The sequence below is a fragment of the Patagioenas fasciata genome, chromosome 5, assembly GCF_037038585.1.
Source record: "Patagioenas fasciata isolate bPatFas1 chromosome 5, bPatFas1.hap1, whole genome shotgun sequence".
NCBI classification, from domain to species: Eukaryota; Metazoa; Chordata; class Aves; order Columbiformes; family Columbidae; genus Patagioenas; species Patagioenas fasciata.
This window is the reverse complement of record NC_092524.1, coordinates 46,008,701-46,022,639: the sequence shown is the minus strand read 5'-3', so window position 1 is coordinate 46,022,639 and position 13,939 is coordinate 46,008,701. Positions and strand designations below refer to the sequence as shown.

Sequence of the window (13,939 nt, the reverse complement as noted above, 5' to 3'; positions counted from 1 at the left end):
TGGAAACTAAGAAGCCTTCCACCACAAACACAGGTGCCTTGTTGACATAACTCATTCATTCTACGAATAGATAAAGTGTGATCCTAGTGTCAAATCAAAGTCAGTGTCAGCAAAAACTTTTTACATTAGTTTAGAGCAAACTAGTTTTAAAATCACTACTACTTATATGTGCAATATAATAAAATGTGAGAATACTTATAAATGTACACTTCGTTCTGTGAGAAAGGCATGCAGAGAAGAAGGAGTCAATAATCAATAAAAAATGCTCTGAATCTTAGCCCATTCCTGATTAAGATTTTAAAAACTTCATTAATAGCCAAATTGCCCATATGGCTGTTTATAGCTACACCTGACTTGCACATGTGATAACTGAAATTAGAGGGCGATTCATAATCCCAAGGAAAGCTTGGATGTCAAAATTTAGCTACTCCTAGTCAAACCCAGAATATTTAATTTGTGTTGGAAGGAAAGGGGAAGATAGATCAGAAAAACAAAAATCAATGCATTACAACATACTAATACATTGTAACAAACATTTATCACAAAGATATCCAAAAGGAAATTAATGTCCTCCACATCAGTGAAGTGTACCAACTCAGGAGTTCAGTGTTCTAGGAAAAAAACCACAACATCTACCACAATGGATAAAGAAAATCTAATAAGCCTATTCAGCAATTTCTCACCCAAAAGTGACAGAACCAGGCAACTCACCGAAGCATTTTGAGCTCCTGGGCAGCCTTCAGAATTATCTCATGTTGTCTTTGGCTAAGGACCATCACCCCTCGCAAAGACTGGTCAGAGTCCAGGTTTGAATCTGTTCCCAGCATATCAGAGGAATGTGAAGGTGGAGGAAGGGATGAACCTGGACGATCATCCAAAGACCGCAGTCTGTCTCCGTCATCTGGATACCACCTATCTGACAACCGTTCCCTTTCCCAGTCAGTCCTTTCAGGAAGGTAGTCTTGCTTCTCCCGCCATGTGTCATATCTCTCTGGATACTCTCGAATCCTCAGCTCCCCCCTGTCTCGGAGGTCTCTGTCATAATGATCTCTGTTCCTGTCCTCCCTCCATCTATCTTCATGGTATCTGTCCAGAGGTGGAAGAGGTGGTAATGGTGGCAGAGAGGGAATATCCAGGTCACGACTCCCCATTTCTCTGTCATCCATAGGTCTCATGTCCCAGTCTCTATCCCATTCTCTATCTCTATCTTGATCATAAATATCTGAGGATCTTCCAGTCCTGTCTAGATCTCTCTCTAGTTCTCTTTCTCTTGGTCTTTTCCAGTCATCCCACCACGAATCTCGTCTGTCATGATCAGATGATATAGGAGGTAGTGGTGGTAGAGGAGATAATGGAGGTAATGACTGGTGGGATTGCAACCTGTCATCCCTGTCATATGCATCTACAGAATCATCCTGATAATCCAAGTTGTGATCTCTCCAGTACCGTTCTCTTTCCCAGTCATCCAATCGTTCATGCTCCAAAGAATGGTCATCTTGACTATCTAAAGGAAATTCCTCCTGCATTCTATCATCTTCATGACCCCAAGAACCCCTGAATGTCTCATCTCTGTGGTATGGAGGCAATTTATTAGGGTGATCTCCTAGGTTAATGGGTTTATCTATATTGCATGTTTCAGATCTTCCTACTTCCCTCTCCCGACTACCTGATCTCCTCATGGGACCTCTCTCGCGGCTACCTGCCTGCCTGACTGGGCCCCTCTCCCGGCTACCTGCCCGCCTGACTGGGCCCCTCTCCCGGCTACCCGCCCGTCGCATGGGCTCTCTCTCACGGCTACCCGCCCGCCTGACTGGGCCTCTCTCTTGGGTACCTGCCTGTCCCCTGTCCCGGCTGCCTGTCCGCCCAGCTAGCTCTCTGTCTCGGCTAGAGAACATCCTCTCGTGGCTATCTGATCGTCCACCTAGTCCCCGCTCTCGGCTGCCAGACCGTCCATCTGGCATCCTTTCCCTGCTGCCTGACCGCCTATCAGGCATCCTCTCCCGGCTGCCTGCTCTCCGGAACATCCCTCTGCCACGGATGGATGCCTGTCTAGCCTGCCCTCTGCCTCTGTATACATATCCTCTGCCACGGCCATCGTCCATCCTGCCCATTCCCCGGCCGTGGCCATCATCCATCCTGCCCATTCCCCAACCACCGTCCATCCTTCCCATCCCTCGGCCACCATCCATCCTTCTCATCCCCCTGCCACGGCCCATTCCCCAGCCACGGCCATCCCCCTGCCCTCTGCCACGGCCATCATCCAGTCTGCCTTGTCCCCTTCCTCTGTTTCCTGGTCCCTTGCCTCTATCTTCATGCATAAATGGCCCTTTCCCTCTGCCTTCTGGTTCAGGTAGGTCCTGGGTGCTATCTGAAGCAATCAACTGGCCATCTGGGGACTCCACCTCCTGATCTCCTGTTACAGGGGTTACTGCATCGGCTGTTCTTGCAGTATCTGACTGCAAAGCTACAGGGTTACTAGAAAGGGATGTTGATTTCTGGTTTTGAATAGGTGGAGTAGGTGCTTTGGACTCTTCTACTTGCTGGTTAGGATCATGTGAACTCCATGTCCACTTTTTAGGAGGGTCTGAAACCGTTTCTTTGACTTCAGGTTTGGATGGTTCCTGTTGAGTGTTTGTCAGGTCCTCATTCGGCCCAATAGGACCTGTACTCTGCGTGTCGGGAGTAGACTGTGTTCTGCTTACAGTCTGCTGATCAGCAGCTACGTCTGTAAAAGGTTCTTTGTTTTCTGACTCTGAGTCTGTCTGTGACTGCTGCTGCTGCTGTCCCAAATGGGGCCTGGGCCCCCTCCATCGTGGACCACTCTGGCGGGAACCATGCCCATGTGATGCATTTGCTGAAGTATAAAATTGTCCTGCTGGTCCTCGTGGGATAGTCCCCCATCTACCTGAAGACTGTCCATCTGTATTCTGTCGGTCAAAACGTGACCTGTATCCTTCTGAGCGCTGGGAGTCAAAACGAGGGCCTCTCTGCCTCGAGCCTTCAAATCTGTCATATCCTCTTCCTCGAGGTCCATCAAATCTATAGATGATATAATGGCAATTTTATTCAAATGAATGTGTCAAATCAAAATCCCCTGAAAGACAGTTTCATCCACCCCCAAAGCTACTTCTAACTGCTGAATCACAGTGTGCCTTAGGATCAATTCCTACTGAACTAGTGCAGAAGCACAGAGACAAGTTCTTCAAATCAATATTGTCCACTGCAGAACAGTTTAAGTCACTTGCAGATAATGCAACCCTAAAAGGAAATTCGGCTTAAATATCTCAGGACTGAAACCTGACAAAAAAGCTGGCAAACTAATTAGATGTTTAACAGAAGTTTTGTTGCAATCAACAACTCTTGTTGAACTTTTGACAGTATGAACAAGTCTACTTGACTTTGGTGATGAATGCCATCTAGAAAAATCCTTAGATACAGAACCTTTCAGAAAGTACAACAAATTTTGATATCATCCAGTACCATGCAACATAATATGCCTAGAACAAATAAATGTTTATTGCATCACTTTTCCTTAATTTCTTTTGAGACCACCTACAACTGCTAGTGTTTCAATATGAGGAAATAGGTCAGGCAAACTAATGAAGAATTTCATATTTATTTCATATTTAACAAGGCTGATCTAGTAAAAAACCCAATCTTTAACCATATGCTCAAATACTGATTTACACTGTAGACTAGAACAAGCCAAATTGATTTTATACAAAATAGAGAATTGAATTGGTTTGTATGTTTGGGATCCACAGTTGTATCTCACTGGACGGAGTCAGGAAGGCGAAGGCACAGCTGGAGATGAACTTGACAAGGGACACAAAGAATCATAAGAAGGGCTTCTATAGGTACGTCAGGCAGGAAAGGAAGGTAAAAGAAAGTGTATCCCCCGATTAACCTGAGTGACAAACTGCTAACAACACAGAAGGAGAAGGCCGAGGCACTCAACTTTTTTGCCTCAGTCTTCACTGGCAAGCTCTCTTCTACACCTCTGGAGTGGATGGACAGGGACTAGGGGAGCAAAGTCCGTCCCACTGTGACAATCAGGTTTGCGATCACCTGAGGAACCTGAACATACATAAGTTCATGGTACCCGATGATATGGAATCCAGGATCCTGGGGGGACGATGCAGTTGCCAAGCTGCTCTCTGTATTTCAGAAGTCATGGCAGTCAGGTGAAGTCCCTGGTGACTGGGAAAAGGGAAACATTGCAACTGTTTTTATAAAGGGTAGAAAAGAGGACCCCAGGAACTACTGAACTGTCAGCCTCACCTCTGTGCCTGGGAAGATCATGGAAGAGATCCTCCCAGAAGCTATACTAAAGCACATGGAGGACAGGGAGGTGATTTTGACAGCCAGCACAGCTTCACCAAGGGCAAGTCCTGCCTGACCAACCTAGTGGCCTCCTGTGACAGAGTGACTACATCAATGAACAAGGGAAGAGCTAGAGATGTCACCTATCTGGACTTCCATAAAGCTTTTGACATGGTCTTGCACAACATCCTTCTCTCTAAATTGGAGAGAGATGGATTTGATGAGTGGACTGTTCAGTGGATGAGGAATTGGTTGGATGGTCACATCCAGAGGGTAGTGGTCAATGTAGTAGCTCAATGTAGTAGTTCAATGTCCAGATGGAGATCAGTGACAAGCAGTGTCCCCCCAAAGTCCATATTGGGACCAGTGACACAGACAGTGGGATCAAGTGCACCCTCAGCAAGTTTGTGGATGACACCAAGCTGAGCAGTGCGGTTGACACACCTGAGTGATGGGATGCCATCTAGAGGGACTTGGACAAGCTCTAGAAGTGGGCCCATGCAAATCTCATGAGGTTCAACAAGGCCAAGTGCAAGGTCCTGTACCTGGGTTGGGGAAACCCCTGTATCAATACAGGCTGGCAGATGAAGGGATTGCAAGCAGCCCTGCAGAGAACAACTTCAGGGTACCAATGGACAAAAAATTGGACGTGAGCCAGCAACGCGCACTTGCAGCCCAGAAAGCTCAGCCGTGTCCTAGGCTGCATGAAAAAAAAAGAGCATGACCAGCAGGTTGAGGGAGGTGGTTGTCTCTCTACTCTGCTACGGTGAGACCCCACCTGGAGTCCTGCATCCAGCTCTGGAGTCCTCAGTAGAAGAAAGATGTGGATCTGTTGGAGATGGTCCAGAGGAGGCCACAAAAATGATCAGAGGGATGGAACACCTCTCCTATGAGGAAAGGCTGAGACAGCTGGAGTTGTTCAGTCTGGAGAAGAGAAGGCTCTGAAGAGACCTTATTGCAGCCTTTCAATACTTGAAGGGGCCTTACAAAAAAGATGGGGGTAGACGTTTTAGCAGGGTCTGTAGCAATAGGACAAGGGGTAATGGTTTTAAACTAAAAGAAGGCAGATTCAGGCTAGATACAAGAAAGATCTTTTTTACTATGAGGGTTGTGAAACACTGGCACAGGTTGCCCAGAGAGGTGGCAGATGCCCCATCCCTGGAGACATTCAAGGCCAGGCTGGACATGGCTCTGAGCAACCTGATCTAGTTGAAGATGCCTCTACTCATTGCAGGGGGCTGGACTAGATGAGTTTTGAAGGTCCCTTCCAACCCAAACTATTATATGAATCTATGGATATAAAGTCATTACCACCTAGTTAAGAACAGCAAATAAGATCATTTACACAACATCAAAGAATTTTAATAATTCTGATAAGTTAGGAGCGTAACTTCCTTTTTTTGGCATAAGGGCAGGTCAAGATGAACAGGAAGAGAAAAAAGAAGAAATTACAAAGCACAGTGGCAAGATAACCTAGATTTGAGGGATTAACTTTTACATGGAAAGTACAGGTAGAAGGTTAGATATTGTAAAACACACTTCAATCCCAAAATTCTGAAAATTAGTTTAAGCCAGTTCTTCAGAGTTTCTTCAGAAAAGTTAATTGCTAGAAAGAGGTGAAGGGTTTGTGCATCTTTTTATATGTCTAGTCATTACCTCAGATGGCAGCAGGTAACACACGACATTTTTAATTTATCCAAGTTTCCGTTAAAAGCTTATTAAGACTCTCTTTGCTAACTATACTGAGATGAAACTGTGAACAAATTGTTGGGAAAGCTTTGACAAAACCCTAGAATGGTCATACAATCACTATATAAGAATGCACAAAGGTTACAGTGTTAATTAAATACTGTGAGTATACTCAAAACCAGAGCTCATGTATGTGCATTCTAGAAATTTTTTTATTATCTATAGCCTGTCACTCAATATTATTAAGCTCTAAACGAATGCACACAGATACACCAGGAAATGATGAAAAGTCTGTTCAGAACTGCACATCCAACAAATCCCCAGGACCATAAACAACACTTTTTAAATACCATCAGGTGGCAGAAAATTACTGAAAGTTATAAAAAAATTAATCTACATTGCTAGGAATTAATTAATTATTTATTATTCATGAATAATCACACTGGAAGCAAAGAGAAGAGAAATAAACATGAAGATATGATTGTAAAGTCTAGCAGACTATGCAAGAATAGAAACTATTTAACAGAACACCACTGTTCTTTATTCAGTATACATCGCATCAACCCATCTTGAACTAATGACCCGACAGAACAGATGTTGTTTTTGCAACCTGATACCAGGTCAATTATGAAGGAAAAACATTCAAGAAATAAGATCTTGGATTAAACCATATAGCAGGTTTAAAACCACATAACAGACACAGAACATTGGCTTTTAGAGCAGCTTTACATTAAGACAGCAAGCCATCCACCTGATAAAAGGAAGCCATAAATCTGAACAAAACTGTATTTTACCAATAGAAAAAAGACACCAGTCTTCAAAATCAAGACCATAATGATGCAATGCAAAAGAAAAAGTCAAAAAGAATTCTACTACTAGGATCCCAAATCTTCATTTCCTTCCTTCTCTCTCTTGCTTATAATTGTTTGAATACTAAGTAATGCTACATGTTTAGAAAACCATTGACTTCTACTTAAGACAAGCACCACCTCTCTTATCAAATAGCCATTTTAAAAAGTGTATCGAATAGGATGATCATACAACTGCAGAACACTAGAAGTTCAAGTACTGGTGAACAGCTTCGAATTTTCAGTTCTTTCTGCAATAAATGCTGAATTACAAAGAATGTTTCTTATTGTTTCTAAAAAATAGCTATCATCTAAATTGACAGTAATTAGGTACATTAGTACATTCAACTGAATATATTAACTGAATACTTTCCTGAATCCGTTTCAGAATGCCTACATTAAAGTGCTACCCTATATAGCAACACCTTAAAAACAATCCTTCACTAATTTTGCTTTAGATTTTCCTATACTGTGTTCCAAGTACCGCTGACAAAATGCTGGGAATTTATGAGACTTTTCAAATGGAATCTTTCAATCGTGAGTTATCGTCTTTAAACTATGGACAGTAAAGACATGAAATATTTACAACAGCTTTCCTATTTTCACAAACGGAATATTATGTCTCTGGGAGTGAAAAGGGTGCAGTATGACTAAGCATTTCACTGGGAGAAAGCATTGTACTCAAGATAATGCTTAAGTGAAAAGTGTCTATCTATATTCTTGCTTTAATAAGAAAAATACAGAGCATGGCGTACATACATTAAAAACAAAACCGCCACGAAACAAGCAAACTTTGAACAGCCCCAGGCAGACTGGAGAATAAGATACATGTTTAATTTCTTCATATATCACTGAAAGCCTTGTAGCCCAGAACATATATAAATCAACAAAAACATCCTTACCTAGGTCCTCTGGGGCTTTCAAAACGTGCTGATCTGGGAGGATCTGGAAGCAATCCACCCGACCTCACTGGTTTGTCCTGCATGGCAGGTGCATGTGTTGAAGACACTGAAGAAGTGGTTTTCAGATCCCCACATCCTTGCTCAGACGAAATAGAGACAGTTTGTTTACTAAGATGAACTTGAGACTTTCCATGGTCTGAAGAGCCAAAGGATGAACTTACTTGAGAATGGTAAGGTGAATAGACAGTTGAACTGGATATTTTTGATGCATAGGTACCAGGGGTGGGAAGCAGAGCTGGCCTTGACGTCTCAGTAGATTGACTGCTTTGAGAACTGGAACCGGAAGGGACAGAGGAATTGGATAACTGCGAAACAGAAGAGAGAGGCGGGGGGACCAGCGGAGGTGTAGTTGAAGGTAAAGTTGGAGGCATAACAGGAATGCCACCTTGAGTGGTCTGAGAATATGGAACAAATGGAGGTGGCAGCGAAACATTTGCAGGATACTGATTCTTCAGGTTTTGGAGTGAGCTCACTTTCTCCTGCAGATGGGACTGAGTGACCTTCATCTGTTCATCCCATGCTTTCCACTGTTTCTCATACTCTTGAAGCTGGTCTTTGTGAGGGTAGGTTTGAAGCTGATGCTGCCACTGTTGGTTCATTGATCTCTCCCAATCTTTATGAAGCTGCTGGAACTGTTTTTGCTGTGCTTCATAATGTCGCAGCTGCATGTCCACTGACATGGTCTGCAAGGAAAAGACAAGTATAGATTCAAAATACCATCTTAGTTATTTTCAGAGCGACATATTTCAGTATCACTTGTAATATCACCATTTTTGACGTGGGCAGAAGCTTGAGGAAGAACTACTGAAACAAAAGCAAACACCAACTGTGATGTCTGAAGTCATTGTGACAATTTAGACATTTTATGACTAGAAGATGTTTATGTATAAAAGGCTTTTTTTTTTTGCTTTGCCCAAACTACAAAGAAATGCTTAATGTACAAACTCCACCAACCCAGAAAAAGCTGACTCAACTCTCTAACACAGTAATCAACTTCTACTCAAAAGCTAAAGGTTGCAACACTGATATAATTATCTGAACTTGTTATTAAGACTTTTTATTTTTATTTCGCTGATTGTTTTAAGTCAAAAACAATATGAGACAGTGATTTTTTAAAATACTTAAACTCCATATTTTTGGCATCTATGTTTACTTCATCATTGTATATATTTATTTTTGTACTACACAATATTGTAAAAAACAGCAGTTGGCAAATTACTCTACACAATCATCTGTTCACCTGACCTTCCTCACCATCTGCCAATTCTTTTTTCATTCTGAAGTTGAGGGACAATAGGAAAAAAGGATACAGACTTCTACCCAAGCAGAAAAGAGTATCTAGACAAATGAGTCAATCACAAGAAATTATTCAACTACTTGTTTTTCAGCAGACCAGGAGCACTAGGTCACCCAGGAAGTGTATCAAACATCATCTCCCTAGCGTTTCACCTCTAAGTGTGGAGGCTGTTGCATGATCTGTTGATACTGCTGAACTATTTGCTGCAGCTGGGCATGCTTCTGCATTATTCTCTGATATTGAAATCCAACCCTGTGATGGGGATGCTGCTGCCATTGAGCTGCTGCTGCTTGCAATTGCTGTAACCTCAAATCTTCCTCAGGGTCATCGGGAGGTTCAATATTGAGCTAGAGAAAAAGGCAAATATTATAAATAAAGGAAAGGTCTTTCTGTCAGAAGAAAAACACACTTGATCACTACGCACTTTACAGGAACTTTTTCAGTGTTCATTATTTTATCACTCTGTATTTCAGTGTTCTGGCCACCCACAGCTTCTGGAAGGCTGATTTTAATTTCATTTATTCTTAATGTGAATAGTCTGATCTGAAGGTTAGGCTGATGGCAGTTAGGGTTTTCATACATACAGAAACTACCTATAGGAAAGAGATTAATGCAGATCCGTTATTTGGTGTTCACAGCAAATATAATGAGACAACAGTGTTTTTCACAATGAGGTAAAGTAACTCTGAGTGCATGAATTTGCCACTTGGTAGGAACCCACACACTGTAAGTTAACATGAAGTATGTACTGCAGTGTAATCTACTACCCTGCAGTAATCTGTTCAAACATCAAGCATGACCTCCATCATTATGTAGTAACTGTTATTAAGCATGCTGACAAAAATATTCTGTGCAAAGCTCTTGGCTTTTCAAACTATACCACACAGAGAGAAGGGGAGCCAGAACTGACAAACCGCCAGAGAGAAATTAAGAAACAGTGTCACAAAGATAGCACTCCTCATCTACTGAGTACCTGATTTTGCACTGAGGTGTCACAAAGTGTTTCTCATAGACAAAGATGACAATGCCGAGGAAAGAAGGAGTGCATCAAGCTTGGACGCGCTGGTGCCCGTGTGGGTGACTATACAAGTCTATACAGAACAAGTGTATTTTTATTTTTTTAATTGGTGCAGCTTTAGCCTATGCTCTTTAAAGACTGCTTTACCATATTTAGTTGCTGTTACACAGTATACATGAGAATTTGATGGTATTATTTTCCTGCTTCTTTGTCCCATCTAGCACAACAAAAGGAGCGGTACCACTTAACAAAGCCTACCTGAGTTTCAGTGGATGTAAGAGACGACTCGTTGTCTTTGGAAGCTGGAGGCAGGGATTCATTAAGCGCCGGAGGTTCGGACTGCTGAGCTGAAGCGCTCATTACCCCTTCTTCAGACTTCTCTCTCTGCTCAGATGCATCCTTCACTACTGGACCTTTCATTTGCTGCTGTCCCTGAGCATGGGCTTTTGCCCTTTGCTGCAGGCTAAGCAGGTGCTGCTGGTACCAGTATTGCTGCTGCTCCTGCAACGGACAGAAATTTTCTAAACCAACTTTAACGGGAAAAAACAGGAAAATGAATTCATGATAGTTGCTAGGATCATATTCATGAAAAGTTTTAAAATCTGTTTTGAGGGAAAACTAACTTCATCATCAAGAGTACTGCAATGGATGTCAGGAAGATCGAATCAAAACTCAGAAACCACTCTGTGAGGCATAGTACCTGCAGCAGAATTTATTTCCTACCTCAGAGAGCTCACAACTAAAGAGAACAACAATGAAAAGCAGAAAGATGACCAGTAATAAGTCAAATTACTTCAGACATGTGATAACAAGCGTACTTATTATTTTTCATTCCTAACTGGAAGCACTAAAGGTACTTATTATGAGACTAACTTGAGTAAAATGAAGGGAAAATGGTGGGCAAGTATGAGTAAGGGATCAGTAAAAAAAAAAAAAAAAAAGGAGAACAGGTACAAAAAAATGAAGAGGAAGAAGAAAGAACACAGACATCAAATAAAGTGAAAATGACAGCTGAGAAATTGTGGTGGAGACATTTGAATAAAGGATGTGGAAAGGAAAAAGAACAATTAGAACCAGCATATAGTGAGGAATATTTATCATCTCAATTCTGATGGATTCAACAGCTGAAGAAGCAAATAGATATGGTTGCACTCAAAAAATTATCAATTTAAGAAGTGATCAAGCTTTCAGTTTTAAATATTTCAAGCTTGAATTAGAGTACTCCAGGCAGAAGGCAGCAGCTTCAAAGCACTGTAACCTGCCACCAATATAAAGAACAAAAGACTAAAGACAAGCATCTCAACACACGTGGAGTGGTGCATCTTAAAGAGACCTGAATAGGAACTAAGAGTTCTATATCTCTCCCAATCCAATAAATACCAGGCATCGAAGCAGACTAGCAGGACACAGATTCAACACACGTGGGAGGCAGCTCTTCACCTGACATGGCCTTGTGCTACCAAAGTCCCTGCCAGAGGTCACTGCAAGAGCTAAAATTTTGTGGATTCAAGACACAGCTCTACAAATTCATAGAAGAAAAATCTATAGTTTTTAAAAATAAAGATGCCAGTCACAGCTAAGGCAGCTCTTGTATTTTAAGAAAATATCACTATACATTTGATTTTTAAGTTATTCTCTTAGCATCTGCTTTTAGTCACTATCAAAGACAGAATGATAAAGTACTGTACTTCTGGTCTGACGCAGTACAACCATTCTTGTGCTCTCATGTCTGTTCCACCACCCCTGAGAATGTGTGACTGCCCTACACATTTCATTTCACCTGTTCTTCCCTTCCACCCAAGCATGCACAGTTAAGAAAAGACACCTATACAAAGTCCACTCAGAAACAGAGAAGAATCCAAAAGATGCAGATATTTTACAATATAAGTGTGACAACAACAAAGGGGTAGGTGCTGTCTGATGAGATTTCTCAAAACTGAACCATTCAGCCTATCTTAAAACAGGTTTAAGAGAAGCACGAGCTTCCTCCAAAAGCTTACCTCGCGCTCAAGTCAGGAGCTATGGTTTCAACTGGAAGCAATCTAGCAGACACAAACACAGAGCTGTATTTAAAAAAAATACTTCTGCAAAGCTGTAACTTGGAGATGAGGTCAACGAAAGGAGAGGCCATACTTCTCGCACTCTCTGCTGATCCTGCAATAACTCCTGAGTCGTGTTTTTGTTAAAAAGATTCTTGGAGAAGAGCTGTCATGGCTTTGGGTGGAGATGTGCATTCACGGTCCAGCACGGACTCTCTCAGAAACCTTCAACAACTTGCTGTAGTAAGTGCAAGTTGCAACACCAGGGAGGAGAATACATCCCCAGCTATTCAAAAGCTGATTCAATTATCCCTCTGAAAAGCCATTATAAGGTGATTTAGGGTGATAGTGCTGGATGTTCCCTTTGGTGATCACCTGTTCTACTGCCACAAAATTGTTGTCTCCACAGACCCATTTTGCTTCCTCCTCATCCTACCAATCAGACAAAGGGCTATAACTCCTAACATGACCAGGGGTACATATGAAGAGCTATAACAATAACCTGTCACTTATTTTTTGCAGATTAAGTCAGTGACACATGTATTGCAGGTTCCATTTGAAAAGCATGAGAAAAGTGGAAAGGTAGATTTCTACAGCTTAAATTGAGCAAAACAGAAGTGCTAGTGTAGAAAATCCTGATAGCGAAAAGTTCAGTTATTTGAGTGCTTATCTCCTCACGATTACTGTCATTCTTCAAGTCCAGTTACAGTCCTTAAGCCCAAGGAACACACCAGCACCAATATTAATCTCTGCCTTTTTCCATTTTTGACTGACCAAGAGGCTACACCTGTTGCGTTGTACAGAGAACACTGAAACCAGCACTATCAGCTCCTGACATACCACCAAAAATGTGAACACATAGCCCACGTCAAAAGGCTACTTCAAAATGAATTTAGGTGACCCTAGGCCATAACACAACGCCCATTTTGGGGGACACTTGGTCCTTTTCCGGCAAAGATAGCAAACAAACGGTTTAGCACCCTTTACAAAACAAACATGGTAAAGCTAAGGCAGCTTTAACACACGGATAAATGCATATTTACAAATACAGATGCATCCACATGTATTTGTTTACTCCTGTAAATAAATAGCAGCACACAGTACCCAAATATCAGATGAAGCATTAGTGAAATACCACAGGTATTTTAACAAGACTTAACAAAAGATGCACCTGACTGTAGAGAAACACCAAGAATCCAGCAATTTAACCCAACTGTACACCTATGTAAGAAACTATGCTAAATTCACAATATTGTCAAGGCAAAGAGCAGCACCTTTATACAGGAAAGGGAAATAAAACACTAATTAATGGGAAATTGCATGGTATTTTCTATGTTAAGAGAAATCATTGATCTGTTTGGCTGTAGCCACTGTCACTGTGGGATGAGAACAGAAAGAATTGTTTTCAATTACCCATTTAAACAAAGGTTTAATAGGATCTTATAAATGACAAATTACAGTATTTGTCTACTCAGCTGTTAAGATCATTAGCAAGAAAGCATCACTGTGCTTTCTTTTTACTTCTCCTATTGTGGAAGGACTTGTTGCTTCAAATCCTGTCTCATTTTACAGCCTAAAATAGCCAAAATCATATAAATCTCTTATCACAAATTTATGACCAAAGTACCATATTCCTTTCGAATTAACACTGAATTGTGAACAAGACTAAACAAACTAGTCAAGATAGAAATTGTTTGTATGAACACTCATAAACCAGACAATGTAAACTTCAGCAGTGTTCTGCTTCTTCTACATGTGCACCA

At 41.6% G+C, this 13,939-nt stretch overlaps 1 protein-coding gene across 7 annotated transcripts in view; it reads right to left on the bottom strand.

Moving 5' to 3' along the window:
• YLPM1 (YLP motif containing 1) overlaps positions 1–13,939 on the bottom strand; it is a 52,139-nt gene that overhangs the window by 35,605 nt on the left and 2,595 nt on the right. For all 7 annotated transcript variants that reach the window (XM_065840250.2, XM_065840245.2, XM_065840247.2 and 4 more), the window contains exons 2-5: positions 10,396–10,638; positions 9,272–9,466; positions 7,763–8,505; positions 712–3,039 (exon numbers count right to left, since the gene is read on the bottom strand). In XM_065840250.2, coding sequence (XP_065696322.1) covers positions 712–3,039; positions 7,763–8,505; positions 9,272–9,466; positions 10,396–10,638 — 3,509 coding nt within the window. The remainder of the gene's footprint in view (positions 1–711; positions 3,040–7,762; positions 8,506–9,271; positions 9,467–10,395; positions 10,639–13,939) is intronic.